Source organism: Manis javanica, chromosome 5, assembly GCF_040802235.1.
Source record: "Manis javanica isolate MJ-LG chromosome 5, MJ_LKY, whole genome shotgun sequence".
Lineage (NCBI taxonomy): Eukaryota > Metazoa > Chordata > Mammalia > Pholidota > Manidae > Manis > Manis javanica.
Genome location: NC_133160.1, coordinates 99869796 through 99895433, shown reverse-complemented (window position 1 = coordinate 99895433; position 25638 = coordinate 99869796). Strand labels below are relative to the sequence as shown.

At 33.8% G+C, this 25638-nt stretch overlaps 1 protein-coding gene across 1 annotated transcript in view; it reads left to right on the top strand.

Annotated features, from left to right (window-relative positions):
- Positions 1–25638, top strand: part of MMRN1 (multimerin 1) — a 63185-nt gene that overhangs the window by 15243 nt on the left and 22304 nt on the right. Inside the window, exons 2-6 of the mRNA XM_073237301.1 lie at positions 1993–2112; positions 4561–4667; positions 14970–15071; positions 16355–16528; positions 21004–22992. Of these exons, the coding sequence (XP_073093402.1) occupies positions 1993–2112; positions 4561–4667; positions 14970–15071; positions 16355–16528; positions 21004–22992 (2492 nt within the window). The remainder of the gene's footprint in view (positions 1–1992; positions 2113–4560; positions 4668–14969; positions 15072–16354; positions 16529–21003; positions 22993–25638) is intronic.

The following is a 25638-nucleotide window of genomic DNA, read 5'->3' as shown; positions in this document are numbered from 1 at the left end:
TATATATGTGAATATAGTTTTATTTCTTCCTTTCCAATGTGGCTATCTTTAATTTCTTGTTCTTCCCCATTTCCCTGACTAGAGCCTCCAGTAAAACATCAAATACAAGTTACAAGAGCAGACATCTTGTTTGTTACTGATCTCAAGAGAAAGTGTCATACATTCTGTTTATTGTTCTATTTAAGGGGTTCCCTTTTTTTTTAGATTTTCCAAGTTTATTCACTATGCTCATCTTTTCCTTTACAATCTTGAACAATTTACATATTTACAATTACTATTTTAAAGTCATCAATTGTTAATTCAAAATCTATGCCACCTTTAGTTTTATTTGTTTCTACTTACTGGAGTTTTACTCAGATATTGGTCCCATTTTCCTGCTTCTCACTTATCTGGGTGCTTTTTTGTTGTTTGTCTATTTATGCCAGGCATTGTGGATGCTATGTTATGGAAGAGTCTGGATTTTGTTTTCTTCCATTAAAAAGCAGTAGCTTCTGTTCAGGCACGCAGTTATTTATATGAAGGATTTTTTTTAAGGCTCTATTACAGCGTGTCTAGATTAGCCTTGTCATAATAGATGCTGCCATTCTTAGGTATCAGGTGAATGCTGAGGGGTGTTAAGTGAGAACTCTCCTTTCTAGCTGGTCAGAAGTCTCCGCCACTGGGTGGTATCTGGGATCTCCATTCAGCTCCTGCAGCTTGCCAACTTGTTCTCTTGTAAAGACTACTCGTTGCAAGCACAGTACAGTATTCAGACTAAGACTCAAGGGGACCCCTAGGTTGACTTTTACAAAGACATCTCTCTCCAGCCACTTCATTTTATTAACTTTTTCCACAAATTCTAACCACCTCAGCAGCCCTCAAACCTGATCTGTTCCCTTCACCCAGTGTTCTCTCTCTTTGGGGTCCACCCCTCCAGTAATGCAGTTTAAAAATCGTTCCCAGGGACAAAACTAGATTGAGTGTAGTGTTCACATTACATCTCCTTCTCTCAAGAATCATATAATTGCATTCTCTGTTGTCCAACATCTGAAAAGTACTGCTTTATATATCTTGTGCAGCTTTATACTTTTTACTAAGGGAAGATAAATCTGATGCTCTTCTTTGGCCAGAGCCAGAAACTTCTAAAATTTGTGTTTTAGTTTATTACATAAGGTAATTATAGAATAAGCTTATTAAACTTTCATCAAACTAATGTTTGATTTAAAAATGCATTGAATCTGTAGATTAGTTTGAGAATTGATATTTATATTGGCTTTTCTCATTAATTAACATGATTTATTAGATTTTGTTCAGCCTTTTTAATGTAGCTTAAAAATATTATTAAATCTTATATTTCTTTTGTTGAATTCAACAAGAAAATGTCATTTTTGCTATTGTAAATGGTGCCTTTTTTGAATTTGTTGTTAGTACATGGAATGTAACTGATATTAATCACATGGGTGAACTTTTTTATTAATTAAAAAAATTTCATATTGATCTTTACATTGCTAAACTCTTATTAATGATAATCATTCACAACTATACTATCTCATATTTTCTTTATTTATAATTATCTACTGCTAATAACAGTTATTTTTTCCTTTTTTTGTTTTTGTTCTTTACACCATTTACTTATTTACTTTTGTCTTGTTCAACAGAAGTAATGCACCTATGTTTGTATCCAATCTCAGTACTAATATCGATGTTTGCCATTAAGGGCAATCTTGGATTTTGACTTAGTTTACAGCTAAATAATACAGGTTCTGGTTTTAACTCTGTTTTATTCTTAATTTACTTTGATCCTGTCATGTTTACTTACTTCCCAAGAGTACAGAAATGCAGTAACAAGTATGTTTTCTTTCACTTATATACTTTAAAGCTGTATATCAGTTTTTCAAGATATCTGGTCTATAATACTAGCAGTAATAGATACAGGTGTATAAAAATAATTTTAATGAAAATAATTCTTTTTAACAATGATTTTTTTTCTAACAAAAATTATCTTTTCTTTAGGAATTGGTGTGCTTATGTACATACCAGATTATCTCCCACAGTGATACTGGAGAATCAAGCATCTTATGTTCCAAATGGGAGGGGGCCCTGTGGCTGGACTGGTGGATCCTGTCCCCAGAGGTACATAATGTTTCTTGAAAATAGCCACTGCTTGCCTTGTAATCATGTATGGCCTGAAACACATAAAGTTTATCATCTGAGTTACATTTGTATAGTAGGATAAGGGTTGGATTACCACACTGAAATAGATGTATGACCTTGAGTAAGTTTAAAATAAAATATTAATAATACTGGCCTCATATGGGTGTTTTTCAAATATGTGAGATAATGCAATCATTTACTTAACCTAGTGTCTTGTACTTCATGAGTCTTCAAAAAATGTTCATTCTCATGCTTGTTTCTATTTTTACTATCACTTTTTATTCTATAACCTGATCAAAATGCTGTCTTTTAATTAATTATGAAATTTATACACAATTTTAAAGGTTTATTGATAATTCCCCTTTCATGCTAGGTCATGGAGAAGTCCAAAACTTGGCAAGCCACTAATTGCAATTATTCATGGTAAAGCAGCTAAGTGCGCCCTTTCTTCTTGTGTGTATTTTAATGACACATTTAGGTTTCATTTTTTTAAATCTTATATAATTGTCCTAAAATGTGGGGCTGAGTATTTAATAGGTTCTCTGAATTCATAACAGTCACAGTAGCTCAGCTGCAGGTGTTTCAAAAGGGCCTGTAATAAAAACTAGAATTGTTATTCAGGCCATGATGGCTAATGTGATGCAAATTGTGATACAAATAACTCAGGCAATGGGTCTGACATTTTGGCAATCTGGAACAGAGTGCAGTAAGGATACATAGAATCAAGGTGTTTCTTAGTTCCTGAGGAAAAGCTAATGTTCACGGCCCAGAGAGCTAAGCACATCTTAGAGATTTGGGAGAGCTGAGCTCCAGTTCTGTTTTAGGCATTTACTCCCTTTATGACAATTTCTTTGTTGACAAGAGATACAAAGAAAATATTATTAAGTCTTTAGTAATGAAAATATTACCTCAGCAACCCCTACCATAACACCCTTCTGAGTTCAAGGTGAGGTTTTTTTTTCTCTTTAAACAAACCAGAAATATGTATCTTTATTCTCAACTCTTGTCTTTCTCTACCTCTGAATAAGTCTAGCCATTCATTCAGTATTTCAGTATGTATGCAATGTTTGTTACTTTTTCTTTTACTATGTTTGAGCCACATACCACAAGGAGCCAGTTTGCCAAAGCAGCAGTATTTACTCTGATAATAGTGCAACTAACTGCTTCAGTTCACCCTAACAAACTCCAAAGAGTCCTTTTACAAACTGCCTTATTTCTGTTTAACTTTAGCTGCTGGACTGGAGATGATATTTCACTGGATGGGATTATTTACTGAAATAAACATAGATGAATAATTAGTTTACTTTTGGAGATGGAAGGATATGTATAGCTCATTTTAAAATTCTGGAATAACCTCACACATACTAAAATATATCAAGAACTGAATCCCAAGTCATCTAAGGCCCATATAATGCATTTCCTCCACATAATCAGAGTTTATCCATGGAAGTGATCACTGTTGTCTCCATATAGTCGTTTGCAACAAACTTTGGATAACAGCAGGGGACAATTTATTTTAGCTCTCTGTTCATCAGGTCATCAGCAAATCAGAATAATAATAATACTCTCTTCATAGAAATAATGTGAGGATTAAACAAGATCACACGTACCCATTTCATAGACCCATTTGATGAATATTAGCTAAATATTGAAATCATCAGCATAAGAATAATATGGGCATTAGAGGGGTGATGATAACACAGTATAATTACAAGGATAATAGAGGAATAATAATAATAATAAACATTGTATTTATATTTACATTTAAATATATAGAGCCTACAATTTAATACCATTCTCTATTGATTGATTGTTATGTTGAAATGTTAAGATTTCTTCTTTTTCTTCCATGATTTCTTCTCAGAAATAGTATTTTCTCATTGTAGATCCCTTTCTCTCTTTCTTCCATCTCTCACTTCTCTCTCCTTCACTCTGTCTCTGAGACAGATATACTATATTAAAGAAGTAATATATAATATAATTTTAAAACTTGAGAGCTGAGAAAGTACAGGTTGAAATTCATAGTAGTTATAATTTCAATAGGATCACTAATATGCAATTTGTTTTAAGTTCTTTATATTAATGTGGAGGAAAATAGATCATTTTAAATATAATGATATGAGTAGTAATAATAACATTCTTAATGAAAAGGATTATCAAGGAAAAAGCTTTAGTATCTTCAGAAGAATGTAAGGATAGGAATAAATTTAAAATACCAAACAGTATAACCCTTAATGCTTTTTGTAATCTATTTAAAGAAATCTAAGTTTGACAATAACAGTGATGATGAAGATAATAATAGTAACAGATAATACTTACTTAATGCTTATTATACTTCAGGCATTGTCTCAAACACATTGCATTCATCATTCCAATTGATAATTTAATGTGAGATAAGTATTTTCCCCCAATTGCTCTTCTTTGTAGATTGCAGAAGATATCAAATCCTGTCTATAGGATGCAACATAAAATTGTTACCTCATTGGAATGGAAATGCTGCCCTGGATTCAGTGGAGCAAAATGTCAGCTAAAAGGTATGTTTTAATATTAATTTCATAATTCTGATGTTAATGTCATAATAACAATTAGAAGCATAAAACTTCTGAAAAATAAGAAATTAATTCCAGTGAAGAAAAATTTGCATTTTCCCTTTTGAAGCAAAGGTAATCTACATGCAGCCAAACTATTAGGATCATTACCTTTTTATAGCTTCCTAACTTGGCAGTTATTATAGCATGCTAAAATCTCATAAGCCAGCCTTTAACTTCTACCCTCATTTTTATGTTGGATTTACATGATGAATACATAGAAATCTGACCAAATATATTACTTTTTCTTAACTGTACACTAGAAAGGCATGCCTTATTAAAATATCAAAGATCCCAATTTTATATATTTAAGCAAATTTTGATTAGAAGTGACCCTATGTAAAAATAACATTACCCTCTACTTTTGTTCCAGTTCAATTATTTGAAATGATATTGTGTCTATGAATGAAATTCAATTTAAGGAATAGCTGAATTCTTAAAAATTGCATGGCATGAATAATTCTGCTTCTTTTATATCTTAAAGGAGCCATATTTTTCAACTGAGATTCTAAGGATTTTCAAATGGCAGGGCTGATCAGACACATGGTAACCTGCTGTGGCCTAACAACCACATGACTATTATTTTGCTTTTGGCTTTAAACAGGTCTCCTTTGAAAAATAAGATATGGCATCAGCATACATATTTTAAATGAACAAATATTACAAGAAAGGCCATTAAGCAGTGATAGGGAATTCAATCAGCAGTATAAGAGACTGTGATTAAAAATTAATGTAAGTGTGCAGAAACCATAATGATTCACATCAAGAAAAAGGAAGTTGTAAGACAAAAACTCTATAAACTTGCAGTCTAGTTAGGGATATTATATAGGGTTCTTTCAGCCCTTTCAGTGAGAATCCGTAGGCAGATTTCACTGTAATGCTGTTTGTCCTAGGACTGGCTTAAATTTCAGAGTTGTTATAAAAATGTAATACATTTCAGAGTATAGCATAAATATGCAAATATGCATTTTATTTATAATCAGATAAAATAAGCTTTTAAACAAAATATCATATATACCAAAAATATCTAGAAACACAGTAATTTAGCATATTCTTTAAAAATCCCAATGTTATCCTTCTTTCCAAGGACTTCTGATTTCCGTGAGGTGCACAGATATACTCACAGAGGTAAAACATTAATTTAGAGTCTGTATATGGCAGATGATTAAAAGTTCTGGACATTATTTAGAAATTCTATTTCTAAGATATATTTTTATATTTATCTTCTTATATAAAGAAGGATATCTTAAGAATAGTAATTCCATTATTGTTTCTTAAAGATTCAAGTGTCTGTTCGTAGTATACTTTTCTAGAAATTTAGAATGTCATTACATACCTAATTGTATATAAGGGGCTGAATGTAGATATGTGGCAGGAAGTGAAGTCTATATGTCAAAGAATGTCATGGGCTCCAGCTGATGAGGACTGTGGTTGCATCATGCTTTGTCTTTTTGTACTGACCAATTCATTATTAATCACTATGTGGACTGTATACACCTACAAGGAAAAAAACAGAATTCCATTATTATAAATATATGCACAAGAAATAAGACTAGTTGACAGTTTTGAATACCTTCTACATACTATAATTCCTTTTTGTTCAAAGTATCATATGAAATATTTAAATTGAATTCAAGTATTTTAGTTTTGATTGTCTAATGACACCTAGTGTTCTGGAAGCAACCTGTGGATGTCTTTAATAGTGAATTTATGACTCATTACCTTGAATTTCCATTAATAAAAATGTCCCAGAACAATTCTGACTATGAGTTACTGTTATAATACTATATATAATATATACCATATATATAAAATGATACTATCATAATACTATAACTCATAGTCTCATAATTCAGGTATTTGCTGATTAAGCTGCTGTGGAAAGGTCTTTTTTCTATTGAAATCAGGTAGGAACACTTTCTGATAGAAGATATGCCCACTGTGTCATGTTGTCATACAATCAATTCTGATATTAACTGTGATTCCGAAAGGAACTACTGTTGCTCCCTCTGAATTCTGGCCATCCTACTCTTTTCTTTTATTGCAATACATAAAAGTTGTTGAATTTTTTATTAGTGCAACTCTTGCACTGGTTGTATCAAGAACCACTGTGTCCCTTTGTTCCTTGAAACATTCATTATCTCATCTATCCTGTGTTTTTTTTTTTTTTGCACATTTCCCTCTTATGATTCCTATCTAATTACATGCCAAAACCCCCTTCCCTTTTTTATCACATTTTATATATGTGTCAACAGTCTTTTATTCTTATACAGGAGAGAAAATTGTCAGGTTTCCTTTGACAACACTCTTCACACTGTCTCATATGACAAGCAGCCCCAAATACGGCAAGAATAATCAGCATGGCTGATCCATTCTTGAAACCTCTACAGAGACTCAAGGGTTTGGAATAACCTGGTTATGTAGCTAGCATGATAATCACTTCAGTGCTATTCTTTTACAACATCAGGGGATTATTTTTTCCATAGAAAAATAATTTATAAATCAATTTTACAAATTTTGCAATAATGTGCTTTTCCAGTAGATGTCTCTAAAATGTTCTGAAGTAGAATAACTGTGGATTATTCTAATGACACAAAGGACAGGAATTTAAGTTGAAATAATAGATTAGAAAGGAGGAAAGAAAAACTGCTTTGTAAACTTGTTAAAAAAATCCAACCAGCTTTAGTCAAATCCTCTATATAGGAAAAAGGTATTTTATATAATTTTGTTTTATAAAATCTATTACAGATATTATGAATGCTGAAAAAATTCAATCATGCAGTTATTGAAATAAACTGCCCCCTACCATATGTTATGAATATATAAAAATATTTCATTGCACAATTGCTGTGAAATAATTCAATAAATTCGATGAGCTATTTTAACTGGCATTGTACATATGGGGTTCCTAAAGTAAGATTCTTTTAAAATATTACTTCAATTAATATGAAGAGAAAGTGATGATATTTAAAACAGAAAAGCAAACTATATTCCCTATACATTTGCATATCCAGTTCTTCCTAGTGGTGATCAATGCTTTTTCTTTTTTGAGAAAGAACATTACTTTCTGTAAGCACCCTGCTCTATAAAATTATGACACATTTAGTAAAGAAAACAAAACAGAGCAAAACACCAAGTAATCTTAAATCTTTGTTGCACCAAATTGCCTTTTTCAACTTAACTACTAAATCTCGGGAAATCTTTATATATGTACTGAACATCACCATGCAAGTGTTCATTTAATATCACAGAATCAGCTGGAAACTAATCTTATCAATCTAGACAGGAAGGTTTCTGGTTTTAAGAGCAATATTCCTCATTTATGGATTTGCCATTTGTGACTTTTCCATATGCCTCAAAGGCCTGGAAGAAAAATTTTAAAAACACTCACAAAACATCTAATTAAAAAAAAAGTTAAAGAAGAAGGAAAGAAAAGAAACACCTGGTAAGGAACCTGTTGATCTTGATACTTGCTGACCTTGCTTCTCTAAGCCCTTGATCCACCAAGGTCAAGAGTTTTAATGCAGGGAAAAGAGTAATAATATTGGGAGAAGAGAAAAAAGGAATCCAATTTTTAAAAATCTGAAGTTCATAAAGATTTAAATGGTATTGCACCTAAATAAATGCCCTTCTGGTCTGTTTCCTAACTGAGGGAAAGAGACAGTAATCTGCACCCTAAGGAACAAAGTAAAGGCCTGACCTTAAGTGCCAGACAAGATAGATTGCCTGGAAAAACCTAGGTTCTGTGGAAGTCCTTTTGGTAGAGAAAACATCTAGGAAGACAGAAAGATTGCTAAATTAAAAAATAAAAGCACATCAATCAACCAGGAAGTTTATCACCCGAGAGTAACTGACTCTATGGTCAGAGATCTTATCAGCACTTCTCCAGCTAAATCCCATGTAATAAACAGGTGTGAATGCAAGTATTGAACTCCAGTTAACAATCACAGCTAGGAAAAGAAAACAGAAACGACTCTATTTGCTGAACAAGCATTTCAAGTTTTTAACAGCCTTGGCAGGAACCCCATCCATTAAATTCACGGTAAAAAGGTTCGTATGACAACTGGATGGCAAGGATCTTTGTGTGGTACTTAATGGTTGTTTCTTTCATTTTGGAGTAAAATTTCCTCACCTTTTTCCTTCTCAAACAATTTTAAAATAACTTTAGCTAAGAGGAAATGGGAAGTTTTATGCACACACACAGTCACATTAGTCTTCATCATTCAGTATTTCATGTATTTTTCAATTATATTTTCTTTCAAATGAGTCTTCTCAAAACTTCACAAAAATAGAGAAAATTTAGTTTTTATTATTTCATATATTTTCACAGAATTAGGTGTGAATTGCCAAAGATTTGCATGCAAGAAAACTAAAGACTTTCACTCAATACTTCTATGTATTGTTCTTTATTCCTTTCAATGTCTTTTTTTCTTTCTGATAACTTTGTTATTCACTTTCTCTTCTATTTGTCAGAGTTTAAAGTTTTTTTCTGTATCTTTTAGTTTTTATTCCAACCTGCTAATTTTATCTAATATGTTTATATTTTCTCTAATATTCTCTTGTGTGCAATAGCATTTTTTCAGTTTGCATGAATGGTATTTATCAGAAATTCTTTTGACCCTAAAGGCAATAGAAAATTAGACTGAATATTAGACTTGAATGCTCTTCATTTACCTCCTTTTTTTTTTCTTGACACTTTACCTCTTATCTAGATTTGTTTTTACTTCTTACACAAACAGGATCTTGTCTGGCTTGGAAGGCACAGAAAGAATTGTGACTTGAAGTACCCTCACTCAAATAGGATCCTAGAACCTTAAAATACCTCCACCCACCTCCATGTGTGTGTGTGTGTGTGTGATTCTCTGCTTTGTCAGTTCTTCTCAAAAGGAGGATATTAAGTGAAATGTATGTTATTGTGTCTACATTAAATATACATACATGTAACACTTTGTAAAGAGACAGAGACCTGATTTCATTAGAATATAATAATACAATTCAAAATAACACTTTACTATTTATAATAAAGTTTTACCAAGGTATATTGAACCCCTGGAAATAAATCCTATGTGCAAAGCTGTTGTGATTTTTTATCGCGGTTCCTCCACGGTCATGAACACACAGACCAGTCAATCTGCTTCTTGATTCTGAGGATGGGGTGGAAAAGGGCAAGGGCCATATTCAAACATATAACAACTAATTTATTAACATCAATTAATATATGAATCGATATACAAATCAAAAGTTTTAAATACATTACTTTTTATTCTATATTAATGCATGTTTTCTAGTGCATTATAAAACTACATGCCAAGTAATTTAAACCATAACACAAGCCATTCATACTATTCTAATAATTCCTAAACAGTTCATTAATTTCTACAAATTATTGGTGTGCCCTTTCTTCTGAGGCGAATGACACCAACTAAACGATGTCTCTGTCAGAGAGATGACTTAGTATAGGGAAGTGCCTTAACCTCCTTTCAAGACTTCTCTATCAGATTTAGAGCCATTGGATGACATGAGGTCTCAGCAAGTTGATAATTTCTATTAACAATGATGACATGGCCATCCTGCTGAGTTACCTATTACGCTCTACTGAATTAACAGCGATTGTGTTCAATTTTTTTCCAGACCTTAAATGATGCATGCATTTACAAATATTTAATATATATATTATTAACTAAATCTAATGAAAATTCTTAAAGAACTGTCTTATTTAATTAATTCACAGAGCTTTGCAAACACCATTTGGCCAAAATCAAGGCACAATAAATCCAGGAACTTAATTAAACCTTTATATATTTTGTTATGTAAATTTCATTTTCACATAATTACAAAAATCTGTTTCCTCATGTAATAGATCCCTTATTAATTTTTGTTTTAAATACATTTCTCATGTCTAAAATATCTTTCATCAGTTTTCAAATTATCTACAGCTTAACAAGTTTAACATTGTTCCCTTATGAAGTTAAAAAGGTTGACATCTCTATTAGAATGTCATTTCTGAAAAGCAGTTCTCTTTTTTTACTTTTAACAAAGGTTGTTTCCCAAACGTTAAACATAAAACTGATTTGCAGTCATATTCCATATACATTATACTAGGTAAGTTCCATGACATTTTTTTTCTGAAATGATCTGTTACTTCAATTATATGCTAATGTTAAAAATTCTAATTTTAGTTTCTAAATAATTTTCTTCATTGATTTTTTTATTAGCACTATCAGATAAAGTTCTTTTCAAAGATTTTATTTCAAAAGTTTGCTTTGCTTGAAAACTTTATTATTACAAAAGCTTATTTCATGAGACGAATTTCATACGTTTGTTATGAGAATTTCCTGGGAAGACATAAAAGAAACCCCTTCCCCGAATAGTGAGTGAGCCGACAGGCCAAAAAAAACGACCAGGCAAGTGCAGCTTGGCAAGTCCGTGAGTTTCACTAGCGGCGATTTACGGAGCAGTGGTGGTGTCTACTCAGGTGCTCGGTGCTCTGCCCACGTGATCCCCACCCCACTCCCCCGACTCGGGGTGCTAGGCTAGCAAAACATTGTAGGAGAGCAGGCCATCGTGGAGTTCTCCTTCTCTCCATTTTTCTCCACAGATGCAAAACAGTTCTGCTTTCTTCGTGCCTTGCCCTGGAGTTAGCGGAACAGGCAGGGTTCCCTCCTCCTCCTGGAACTGCAGACCAGCAGCTTGTTCTAAATGGTACCTTTAAATAAAACTGCTTCACTTTGGCTAGTTTTCCGAGGATCACCTAGGCTACAAAGTTCTTTAATAGTTTCCTCTTGATGACTGCAAATGAATTTTACCAGAACTTTAACACCATTAGGATGAAACGTAAGTCTAGTATTTAAATGACACAAAAGTAGAGCATTTGAATCAAACATTTATAAGCAAGTAATAATACACTGATTTTTATTGACAATCAGGTTGGTTTTCATTCCAGAAATACAAGTTATTTGCTATACATTAAATTGATTTTTGATATTGATTTGGTATTTTTGATTTTGCTATTTTACATATCAAAAGATGTTCCAGACTGATTTTTGCACCATATTAAAGATAATACAGGACTAGGTTCATTATTGATAAAATTTATGTTTTTTTCTTATATTCAAAAATTCACACTCATGGTATCTGAAAGAAATGCTTCAAATTTTTCAACTTTTGTCTCTTTTCCAGTGTTTTAATGATTTAGCATAAATTCTTGAATTATATTTATCAAAAACTCTGCTGAGAACAATTAGGATTGTTTAAGTAAGCTAAAGTAAGAACTAAATGATTTGGAAATTCTAGAAACCTTATAAATCATAGATAATTATAAACTGAAGATTCTGCTAAAACTCTGAATGTTTTATAAAGTCTATGTAGTGTATAACATGGTCCCAACAAACTGAAAACTGAAAAACAGTTCTCATATGCTGTTTCAATACGAATTCCATTCATCATGTATCCTACAAGACAAATCCTTTATCATGTATTCACAATAAACTTGAAGTCAGTTAATATTATAATTTATATAACTAGTTTTATCAGTTATTATAGTTTTTCATTACATATTTGCCAATGGGTATGGCTGTATTTCAATATTTTAATAACTGGTAGGCCACATTTGTACACACTTAGTAAATACAATATTGAATTTTGGTGTGTGAAATGTTGCTAGATGAGAATGAAGAGCAGTAGTGTAGGAGTGAGTGGAAAGGGACTTTTATTTCTGAGACATTCTAAAGTTTGATTGCTGGGAAGGTGGTTCAAACACTCTTCATATGCTTCCATGCTTAGCAGTACCTCTTCAGAGATCTTGTATCATAACAATAGAGAAGATGGTGTTATGTATATGAGGGAAGCAGGGAATTGTGAAAAATACCTTCCACTCCCCCTCACCCTCACTTCATTTACTCCTTACAAAGGCTCACTTCCTATGGAATGGTAGGAGACTCAAGGCTGTCATTTGTTAGTTTTAATGAATTATGGCTTTAATATATGGTTTTATTATCAACAAGGTATGTGTGGTTGTTTAAAAATTTGTGAAGACTGATTTCTGAATGTCAGTTTTAATATGAAAATATTTGCTATTTTCTGCCTTATAATAATTAACTTATTTATTAGAATCAGAAAATTTTATGATTTGTTCTAAATCGGTGCTTCTTAACAAGGTTATACATTGAAATCATCTGTAGAATTTTGTTTGTTTTGTTTTGTTTAAAATATACACATGCTCAATTCCCCAAAGCACGTTTACTGAGTCAGAATCTTCAGGTGGGGAAATAGAAATGGACATAGATACTTTAAATAATTCAAAGTTTACAGGTGCTTCTGATTTCCATCCCTGAGGACCACCATTTTAGAGAAATGTAAAAAACTACAATATATGTTAAAAGTTCATGATAGGATATTTAACAGTAACTGTGCTTGTATGCCACAAAACAATATAGCCTTTGTTTTTACGATAATTATGCATTGCTTCCTAACAAAGTATCCTCTGCCTACCAAGTTGTGAAAATGCCTTGAAATGCACCATCTCTTTTTGTTTTCCTGCAATCTAACTCAAAAAAGGGAAGTAGTAAGAAAATGAAAAGAACATTTGTTCATCCTGTTAAACCCACCTGTTCCTTTTGCTGTAAATACAAGTCTGTGTCCTGAACATTCCTCCACTTTTAAGAGAAACAGGGCAAGTAGTGAGGTGGGAAGGTAGGAAGGAAAATTCATCTTGATGCTTCACTCCAGGGGTTCTTAACCTTTAGTGTGAGTTGGAATCACTCAATGAGTTTATTAAAAGCAGATCACGACCCCCACCCCAGCATTCTTAGATTGGCAGGACTGGGTGGGGCCTCAAAGTCCTACTGTTACAAGGTCCCCAGTGATGCTGATACTACTGCTCAGGCACCCTGGTATGAGAACCATCACTACACTCTCTACTCACCCTCTTGAATAGACTTAGATGTGACCTGCCAAAAAAATAATTTATTTCATCATCTAAGGAGAAACTTGATGAGAAATTATGTGCAAGTGTGTAATAAGATATGTATGTAAGAATTAGTTTGCATTCGGGCCATAAGAACCTTATTGCTAGGACTTAGCAGAAAATTAACACTTTGGACACCTCGTGCAGCCCCCAAATAAGAACACTTTCCCCAAGATGCAGATTTTTTTCTTTCAAGTACAGTTGAGAGAGGAAAAAAAAGAAACAAAATCAAAACCAAAACCTTGGACATAAATGGAAATTCATTAATTTAGATGCCTTGAAGAAAAGCAATGCAAAATTCAATCTAACAATAAAGACAAACTCAAACTAATGTCAAATGTGTAATGTCAAACTAATGTAATGACATTACACTTTCTAAGGAGTAAGGAACTTTAATAGTATTGTCACAGCCACTTAACTTATGCCTTTTGGAGCATGATTAACATGTACCAGAGACATAGTGTCATTGGCACATAATTTCACATGAGAAGAGTCGCAGTCAGACACTAAACACTTGTTTCCTCATGTCTGATATGCCGACTTCAATGAATAAATTTGTTCATTAGAAATCTACAAATTACAAACATATATTACTTGATGTGCTCAATATTTGTAATAAATCTTTCCTCTAAATTGTTTTCCCCCATGAAACATTATTTTGCCATTTAAAATATTACTTGATTTATGGAAAATGGGAAACAGTTCTTTAACAGTGTAGATGTTACAAGAGCTTCTATTTTTCTGGAATTTCACTGATTTTACAGGTTGATCCCCTTGAGACGTGCCCTGTATTAGTTTACTTTTACTTGTAGTCCTTAGATTTTGAGCCTATGTGTTTTTTTTAAACTTGGGAACAACCTCTTTTTAAGTGGGATTATTACTTAAACAGATATCAGTTGGAAACTGCATTGTTAAACAAGCAGCCTTTGTGGCAGTCCACTTATAAAGCTGCTATAGCTTTTAACACAGCTGATTTTAAAGATCCCTCAATTATGCAGGCAGTTTACGTCCGCCCGTTTACACAGCTTCCCCAAACTACCATCCATTTTCGCCCAGGAGACCTAATAATATTTTTTTCCCAAACAGAATTAGAGTCCTGCACTTCCAACAGCAACATGGTAGCACATTGCCCATGGCCGAGGGCGGAGCAGCTCACTGCAATCATCCCAGACCTCATGCTTCAGTGCACGGGAAAATGAAGCGCCGCCACATTATTGCTCAGGACTGGAAGAAAAATGAGGCAGTCCCAAGTATTTAACTCTCTCTTCTCCTTTTGCTTCTAGCCCAGGAACAGCAGCACTTACTACACGGCAACCAGGCTGAGAGTCACACAGCTGTTGGTGGAGGGACAGCAGAGCAGCAGCAGAAAGACTGTGGTGACCCAGGTCCCAGACTGTAATTACTCTCATCCCTAACCCGATGATTGTCAGCCCTACTTATGACAGCTTCCAAAGGAGAAACCACATTGCTGTTTGATGCTGACACATTAACAGACCTCTCGATCTGTGTCTGTCGGGGTTCCATGTTGGGAGAAACTACGGATAAACTGCAGGTTCCCAGGCTGAGGGGTCCGTGTATAGTTACTGCAGCTCTGTGTGCAAACCCCAGAGAATAAACATGCTGTCCCATTAGATTACAAAGAAAGCACAGGTTTCCAAAATAAAAATAAACTTTCGTCTTCCAAAGAGTACAATCGTGAAAGCATCTTGACATGAAAGGAATGACTTGATCATTTTAAGGGAGCTACAAAGGCCCCTTTGCATTGGTTGGTAAGAAATGACTAAGGGGTGTTGGTCACTAACGAGGGAAAAGAATTGTGGCTGAAATCAACAACAACCTCGTGTTGATCCATGAAGCATGTCACGCATTTTCTCATCTTTTGAATGATAAATGCTTTACCATTTCTTTTAGGCTTAACTTTATCTCTCAGAAACTTGAGGTTGGTTACTGCTAAAACACCTCTTCACTGCATCTGGCATAGATGGAGTCATATAAAATAAGGCACTCAAACTGAGGAATGTGACTCTAGGGAGACTTTTTAAGAATGTGGGAGACTATATCTCAGAAACTGTACTCCAAATTTTTTTAAGGTATTGGAATTCAGTGTCTTCATAAAATACCATAAAATCCTCCTTGAATTATTGAAGTGCATGTGTCAAGCATGGAAAGTACCAGTGTTACACAAAGCAATTCCAACTAAATTGGGAATCTCTTTCTCTCTCATTAAAGAATTCATCAATACAGAATAAAGTTCTCAGAACGACTACACACATATATACAGCTACACGTATTTAATGCTCGAGCAGTGGATTTGAAAACAGAAGATAAGGTGTTAGCTCTATAATCTCAAGTAATTTTGGTTTTCTGACCTCAGTTTCTTAATTTATTAAGAGTGTAACAATAACTCTGAGGTTAAAAAGAAGACTAAAAGTTCTGGGCAATGTTAAAACATTTCAGAAATCTAAGATATTATAATACTTTTAAAAAATTTCTACCCCTAAGTAATGTGAAATTCAGGTTGCCATTTACTAAGTGCAAATAGTCTATATTTTCAAATATGCAGGGAAAACTGCATGGTTTATTTGAGTTACCTTTAAACCAATCATGAAATTTGAGTGGCTTTACGTACATACTCTTAAATGTTTCCAATTTTCTCTTTCACATGCAGCAGTGACACCAAAAATGGCTGACCAGATGAATCACCAAGCAATGAGACTGGCCCTTCTGCAGAAGGAGGTTGATGATATTTCTTTGGCTGTGAATGATGTAAGGAGCACGTACTCCTCCCTAGAAGGGAAACTCAGTGAAGATAAAGGCAGGGAATTTCAATCTTTCCCAAAAGGTAAAAGTAAAGTAAAATAAATTATTCATTTAGTTCAGAAAAAAGGCAAATGAGTCATTTATCTTTTCTCACATCACTTTGGGATCTTTGCTTTGGATTGGGTGACAGAAGTCTAAAACAGGTATTTAAAGTCAATTTCTGAAATAATTTCAAGCATCTATTTTTGTAAACAATATAAACAAATCTGTGAATATTTCATCAGATTTATTGACATTATGTACCTAGGTAGAGCTAACCTTTATTTCTTTATAGTTAAAATGAGCCATACTTATTTGAATCATGGTTTCCAGTCCAAGATAAAGATGAGGTTAAGGGATGATTACCAAGGCTGCATATTTGATTGTCACAATAATATTGATGAAGATATTGAAGATAAATCTGAAGTGCATTATCTCAGAAATTATCTAGCTCATGAAAGATAATCAATAAAATGTATCCTAAAACATGTAAGGTCAGAAAAACAAAAACTTCTTTACCACTGTGAGTCGGCTTTGCCTGAATTTCGTGCTCTTAAAACAGCAGGCTTTCTGGAGGCTTTGCAGGATAATCTATGTACTGCTCACTTGAGTTGTCAGAACTCATTTTCTTGCAGATGTAGGCCTGAGGTCCCATTTTCTTGATGGTTATAACCTGAGCTTTGTTCCCAGTTTCTAGGGGCCACTGCATTTCTTGGCTCAGGGTCTTCTTCCTCCATCTTAAGAAGGCAGCAACAGCGATTGTGTCATGGCATCTCTCAGGCACACACTTCGGCCCTTCCTCTCTTAAGGACCCATGTGATTTCACTGGGCCCACCTCCACATTGCAAGGTCCTTAAACCCCATTAATCTGCCAAGGCTCTTTTGCCACATCAGGTATCATATTCACAGGTTCAGGGAGTTAGGGTGTGAACATCTTGGGTGGGGCAGCATTAGTCTGCCTACCACAGGGATTTATATATAGTGAGTGATCACTAAGGTAGTGTTATGCACAGCATGCAGTGGGACCCTTTGATAGTTTCAACAAATCCAGTCTAAGGGGACCAGGAAAGGCTTCTATGAGAAGAGAAACCACCTCAGCTGATGAGTGATGGATCAGGAGGAGTTATTACACAAGGGTTTTAGTTAAACTATGGGTGTCCTAAGCCAGTATTTTGGTTGCTAGGAGCATCTCAATTCACTGGATTTATTGCATATTTCCAGGTTTCAGGATTATCTGTCTCTTTCATTTGTTCATACATAAAAAGTACTATATTTTTTCTATTACTCACAAGTTATTTTGTTCCTCTATTTTTCATCTGTGGTTCACAGGTAAAAGAGATAAAAAAAGATGGAGGTTTCCATATCATCTACTAGTATAGCAGCAATCATGATTTTTTTTAATCAGGTAAATCATTGGTGCAATTAAGCCACTGAAAGAAAGACTTTGCCCTACATTTCTGGCATGTCTCCTATGGCCAAATTTACCAGTGGCAAGTATGAGACAGGAATGTGTCTCTCCTGAAGTGATAGCCCAAGAAAGAAGTCCCATAGAAACAGTATATAAATGACCATAGCCACCATGATAAAATTTGTTTAGCAAAATTTGGTTATCATAACCTGAGAGAATTAGTCCTGTCAACTGCTTTTTGTTTGCTTACAAAAGTTCTGGTGCTGACGCAGGAAAAAACATACACTCATAACAACAGCAACACTGAAAGTCACTCTTCAACAAGGAGGCATTAATTGTGTGCCGAGTGCAATTATAAGAACTGGAGGGTTTGTTATTAATGAATGTTCATACAGGAAAACACTAAACTCACTTCCAAGGTATTGCATTTGCCCGGCAAAACCATAACCCTTTGCCTTGCTTCCTGCACATCCAAGGCGAGAAATGATGCTTTATCTGCTAGTAGCCACAGAAGCTGCTCAGAATCAAATGCCCCAGCTCCTTAAAGAGCTGTCTGACTGTTATGAATAGGCCATACCTTCACAACCACAGAAGGGGCATTGCCAAGGTGTTGGATATAGAATACCTCTATTAAGTCACCAAATACACTTCCATCTTTTTTAGGAAGTAGAAGCACATGAGTCACATGAAACAAATGGAGTTAGAACGATGTGCCTACTTAGATATTGACATAAAGCACTTCAATATATTTTTGCAAAATCAGATTCCTGCACAGATGTTTCTTTTGAAACAAATCATAGAAATGTTATCTGAAAAGCTCCTTTCCCTGAAACACGTTTTTAAGCTAATAACGTCTTTGATTTCTTTTCAGACGCTGCCATGATTTTATACTTTATTCAGTATATTTTTCCATTAAGATTTTAAGGCATAACAACTAAAGTACCTCCTAATTCACTTTTTCATTATTTACTTTTTTTCTAATTATTTTGATCAAGGTTCTGAACTGATCAAAATCTTTACCTATTTACAGTGTTTTTATCTACTATCATTCTTATTCAGACTTTCAGATCATGTAGTTTTTCACCTGATGAATTTAAACACCTATTGTTACTGTCCACAATTAATCAATTCAATTATGCTGAAGTTTTACTTCACCTTTACAATCTTGAAAACACTTTAAAGCTAAAATTATAAAGTTATAAATTCCAAGATCTGATTCCTAACCTTAGATATTTTATTGTATTTCATCAAGTTGTCCTGAGAATTAAAGAAAATTTTAACAGGAAATGACTAAATAATCCTGTAGAAATTACAATAAAAATAACTTAGCTATTGATTAGCTCCTTACACTCAGTGAAGTAAACATATTCTCCTTTTTAATATCAGAAATTTAATTTTCTGTGTAGCATATAGAATGTATTCAATGAAGATTTGTTGTATAAATGGATGACTGATTAAATGCTAACTAAAAGAAAACAAAACTACTTTAAAAACTTTCTGGTGTAATTTTTCATGTTATTAAATATAAAGGCTAAGATTATTTTCAGTACAATTTATCTTAATTGTGGTTACCTAATCTTTTCTAATTAGCTTAGTCTTTTCTTAGTACTTTGGTGCTGTTTGATTATTATTCCATACTTTACATGTTTTTGCTATTATTTTTGCTATTACATACAAATTGATTTTCATTTATTTATATTTTTTGGACTTTTCAAGTTGTTTCAGTTTCCACCAGATTTACAAATGTAAGATACATTTTTTTTTACGCCGAAAGTCCTAGACCTTAAAGATCAATTAACAACATTGATATTTAGAGTCTAGGATAAGGAGTTGTTTATTCATGTAAACATTTACAGCTTTGTCTTTGCAGCACATTAATTAATATCAAGATGTTTAAGCAGTAAATAATTTCAAATGGTATAATTGCTCTTTCACAATACTTTTTTATGTATGTCTCTCATCATCTCAAATACTTTTAAAAACTTGCTTTCAAAATAAAGACATATAAAGCCTGTATATTTTTATCCTGTAATCGTCTTTCTGGAGTAGTCTTCAGAGTAGCCATTGCTTATTTTGCAACAAACCATTGTGCAGCCTTCCTGTTTAAAATGCCTTGTACTATGGTGCCTGTGTTTTACGCTGTAGTTATTGGCTACATTTTGGATTTAAATGGACATGTCTTCTGTTTATATATGCTTCAGAGCTATGTGTTATAAATATGCCTCAAGCATGTGTTTTATTTTTTTCCCATTTTCTGCTTTTGTGTTGTAACAGGTTTGTTTGTTGCATTCTTAAATATTCATTTCCTATTTTAAATTGTTCTGAATAATTCAGGACTCTTTTCCTTCTCCTTTATTTTTTTTTAATGTTACTTATATTGCTGTCCACAATTCTGGTTTATGATCAGTCCACACTTTCTAATATTGGAGATATTAGTATGTGCTTCATTAGTGGCAAGTTTCCTCTTTTTGTTAAGAATTAGTGTCATATTGTGATAATCAAGGTTGATCTTAAATTCATGTTCTCATTTGACTTGATTTTGTGATCCCCACATGTCTTATTTTATTGTTATCAACTATTGTTGAATCTTGTGACTATTACTTCATATTGTTCCTCATTTGAAAATCTCATTAAATTTCTTCTGTGCAATCTGTTAATCCTTAAAAGCACAGAACACAAGCTCTGAAGTTACTAGAAACCCAATAATACAGTTATAAGCTAACACTAGGTATTATTTACCAAGACAAAAAATCCCAAAGCCATTTATTTTCAGACAAGACTAAGACTAGACCTAGAATCATGGCATGCAAGGGCCTATTAACAGAAGTCAGTAAGTAGTTCTTTCATTCCTTTTGTCCAGAGAACCTTAGTTTTATGGTTCTAGTATGTTTATATCACAATTGATTTCTCCCCTCAGACTTATCAGTTAAGAGAGTGATCACCCTCTAGGAACTACAGTCATTTTTTAAATTTCATAAGTAAATGTAGTCAAGAAGTGTTTTTTATTTTTATATAAAGTAAGCATTTAGTCTCAAACATTTAATCTTTTTAGAGATAGATAAAGTTAAAATTCTGCATCATTTACTGTTGTTTTTAATTTCTTTCTCTAGGTCTAAAATCCAAAAGCATTAATGATCTGGTAAGGGACATAGTAAGAGAACAATTTAAAATTTTTCAAAATGACATGCAAGAGACTGTAGCACAGCTCTTCAAGACCATATCAAGGCTATCAGAGGACCTTGAAAACACCAGACATATAATTCAACAAGTTAATGAATCAGTGGTTTCAATAGCAGTCCAGCAAAAGTCTGTTTTAATGCTAGAAAATAGGCCCACTTTGACTGATATACTAGATATAAAAAGTAATATTGTAAATATAAGGCAAGAAATGACTTTAACATGTGAAAAGCCTATTAAAGAACTAGAAGCAAAGCAGACCCACTTAGAAGTTGCACTAGAACAGGAACACTTGAGAAGCGGTCTGTATTATGAATCTCTCAACAAGACTCTTTCTAAAATAAAGGAAGTACATGAACAGCTTTTATCAACTGAACAAGTATCAGAGCAGAGGAGCATTCCTGCTGCTGAATCAGTTAGCAATACTGTCACAGAGCACATGTCTGCTCTACGCGAGAAAGTAAAGAAGCAGGGTTTTATGATGCTGCAAATATTTGAAGATTTGCACACTCAAGAGAACAAGATTAATAATCTCACCACTGCTTTGGAGAAGGAGAAAGAATCTGTCAGGGGTGAATGTGAAGACATGTTATCCAAGTGCAGAAAGGATTTTAAATTTCAAATTAAGGACACTGAAGAGAATTTACAAGTTTTAAACCAAACATTGGCTGAAGTTCTCTTTCCGATGGACAATAAGATGGATAAAATGAATGAGCAACTAAATGATTTGACTTATGATATGGAGATCCTTCAACCCTTGCTTGAGCAGGGCACATCATTTCGAGAGACAATGACATATGAACAAACAAAAGAAGCAGTAGCTACAAGGAAAAAAGTGGAAAACCTGACTAGTGCTGTCAACAGTCTAAATTTTCTTGTAAAAGAACTTTCTAAAAGGTACAACTTACTTAGAAATGAAGTGCAGAGTCATGGTAATGCCTTAGACCAACGCATCAATGAATATGCCTTAGAAATGGAAGATGGCCTAAATAAGACAACAACTATTATAAATAATGCCATTGATTTCATTCACGATAACTACATGTTAAAAGAGGCATTCAATACAATGAAGTACAATCCTGAGGACCACCATAAATGTACCCAAAATATGGACACTATTTTGACATTCATTCCTCAATTCCAGCGTTTGAACGATTCTATTCAGATTTTAGTCAATGACAATCAGAGATATAACTTTGTTTTACAGGTTGCCAAGGCCCTTACAGATATTCCTAAAGATACAAAACTAAGGCAGTCTTACTTTCAAAAGATGTACCAAATGTTCAATGAAACCACTTCCCAAGTGATAAAATATCAGCAAAATATCAGTCATTTGGAGGAAAAAATACTCTCAGCCACAAAGATTTCCAAAAATTTTGAAACTCGGTTGCAAGGCATTGAGTCTAAAGTAACCAAGGCACTCACACCTTACCATGTTTCACTGAAAAAAGGTAGTGTGGCTACAAATGAGAGAGACCAGGCTCTTCAACTGCAGGTATTAAATTCCAGATTTAAGGCACTGGAAGCTAAATCCATCCGTCTTTCAATTAATTTCTCATCACTTAACAAAACTCTCTATGAAACTTTACCGATGTGCCATAATGCTTCTACAAGTATATCAGAACTGAATGCTGCCATACCTAAGTGGATAAAAGCTTCCCTACCAGATATTCAGCTGCTTCAGAAAGGTCTAACAGAATTTATGGAATCAAGAATTGAAATAAAAACTCAAATTGCCCTGTCTAATTTAACTCGGTATATAAATCAAACACTGTCTGGTAGTCTTGGAAATGCTGTCAAGTCTCAGAAGCAAGCAAAAGCATTGCTGAAGAAACCTAATACACTTAAGAAACCAACAGTCAATATCACTACTGTCCTGACAGGCCGGACCCAAAGAAACACGGACAACATTCTATTTCCTGGTAAGCTATTGCTGAAAAATAACTTAAGCTCTCTTTCTATTTAAATGGTATTTACTAGTTCTGTATGGTTTAGCAGGACTGTAAGATAAGGCACTTACCTGAACTTGGGTAAATAGTTAAGTAATTCAAAGATATAGATTACTTGACTCTCATTCCATCCTATGTAAATTACACATCAATACACTTAGAGTGTAAATATTTGTCTATAGTGTTTCTTAACTTTTTTCTGATAAGACCCCTATGAACCAATCAAATTTGCCCCTGTAGAAGGTTTCTCTTTCCATACACAATTAAGGAAAGCTATTAGGCTCAAAGCTAATGAGCTCATTGATGAATAAGACCAGACTGTGTCTTACTCATTTTAGTATTACTAGGCAAAATGTCTGCTTATGCAATAGGAAGTCGGTAGTATCTGTTGAGTGACTGACTATTTGACTGAATGAATGCATAATCGAGCAGGAATTCAGTTTGGATAGTCATAGAAAGCCAATAATGCCAAGTTAAGTGTCTGTCTGGGATGCTATAAAAAAATACCACAGATTGGGTAGCTCAGAAACAACAGAAATTTTGTCTCCCAGTTTTGGAGGTTGGGAAGCCCAAGATCTAGGTGCCAGCATTGTCAAATTCTGGTGACAGCCCTATTCCTGGTTCACAGCCAGTGACTCCGCACTATGTCCTCACCTGGTAGAAAGGGAAAGGGAGTTCTTTGGGGTGTCTTTTATGAATGAGAACACTAATCCCATTCCTGAAGTCTCCATACTTGTGACCTAAGCCCCTCCCAAAGGTTCTCCCTCCCACGATCATCAATTTAGGGCTAAGATCTCAACATTGTATATAGCAGGGGGACACTTTCAGACTTGAGAACTAAGGCATTTAGACATGATTTTGTAAACAGCAGTCCTTGAAAATGAGGAGCAGAGGGTTGGGTGAAGCCAGCAGTCATGTGTAGCATAACTGCAAAGAATCAAATTAGAGACCAATTGGGATATTATTGGCAGGAGTATTAAGTGCCAGACCTGAGGAAGAGGTAATTGAAACAAAGGATACAGACGTGAGAGATGTGAAAGTAAGACCATGAGAAACAGAAGGATAGTGGAAAAATTATCTGAGGAACAATAAATCATAATTTTGGTTCTAATGTTACAGTAAGTTTCTGTGTAGCCTTAAGTAAGCTCACATCTCTGTGTCTTGGTTTCTTCCTTTTAAGTGATGGCATTGCAATAGGCATTCTGTTGAGCTTTTTAGTAGAAATATGCTACAGACTGCATTATTGCAAAAAAGTCATGAGCTATTCACATCCTGAATGGACAGCACTTGCAGAGGGGAGAGACCAACAATATTCTTAAGTTCTGAGTTTGGGAAATGAGAAGGTAGCAGTACCATCAATAACTGTTGTAAACACCAGAAGAGGAGCATAAATTTTGGAGGAAGGAGGAATTTGGTGCAGTGCACATAAACTACTTGACAATCTCTCTGTATGAAAGAAGTATTTTATGTTTATATTTGACACATGAGTAATATTAAATAATGCTTCCACAATGAAAAGAATATTGACCCTTACTAAAGGAAATGACAGTGTTTCTCTCACTTGAGTCTGCTGTTAAATTATATGCCAATTTATGTGAATTTTGTACTTTATTGCTTTTTTAATTACAAAAGGGTGATCATTATCCTAACACAGTATGACTCATATTTAATCTCTGAATGTCTTGATAATATTAAAAATTAAAGGACAGTATGAGTTGGATCGTCTCTTCACTATTTAAATTATAGTATTTATTTATGACTCCCTCCAAATTAACTGACCCAGGAGGACTAATCTTGCCCTTTGGAATCACAGAACAGACTATTTAGATTTACGTGTTTCCAAGAGAAAGGTAGCATTTCAATACAAGATGTTCGTACAATAATAATTTTTTGAAAAATAATGACTTGTTCTTTTTCCATGCTATTTCAATACTTCGTCTTCCTGTGTGGACACTGCAAATGAGTTTCTCTTAAACTCTACAGGATGTGTGATCGTACTCTAGGCAAACCATAACTATTTTTTCTTAAACCAAAAAATTCATGGATCTATATAATAAGTATGAAACTTTATAGTCTCAAAATTAATTGAGGTAAATAGGACATAAGAATTAATACACTTCTACAGTATAAACAATGCATGTTAGAAGCTTATAAAAATTTTTATTTAGATTTTTATAAAGCAGTTGACTCAATATTGGACTTAATGAGCTAATAATTAACTCAGTCTGATTCTCTTTTTTCCAATAATGTCTTGATAAAATGGCTTCTGTTCCTTTATTTACCGTAACTGGAATTTTTTATTGGCCTATCTACCAAAATTAATAATTGATTACAAGTTCTTTATTTTATCTCAATAAAGATAATGAATAACAATGTCAGGGTAATAAAAATATATTGGCCTACTTTGATGTGCAGGGTAGATACTCACTTTATGCAGGAACAGTAACATAATGTGTGGAGCCTTTTTAAGTGGGTGCATAGATATTAATGCTCACCAAGCCAGCCTTGCTTCTGTGGGCCATAAAATATGGTGTCTTTCATTAGACTGTTGACCAAGGTAAAGTCTTTGTAAGGTGATGAAACCAGCAGATGTCTAAGTTCTCCTAGAAGAGTAAACCA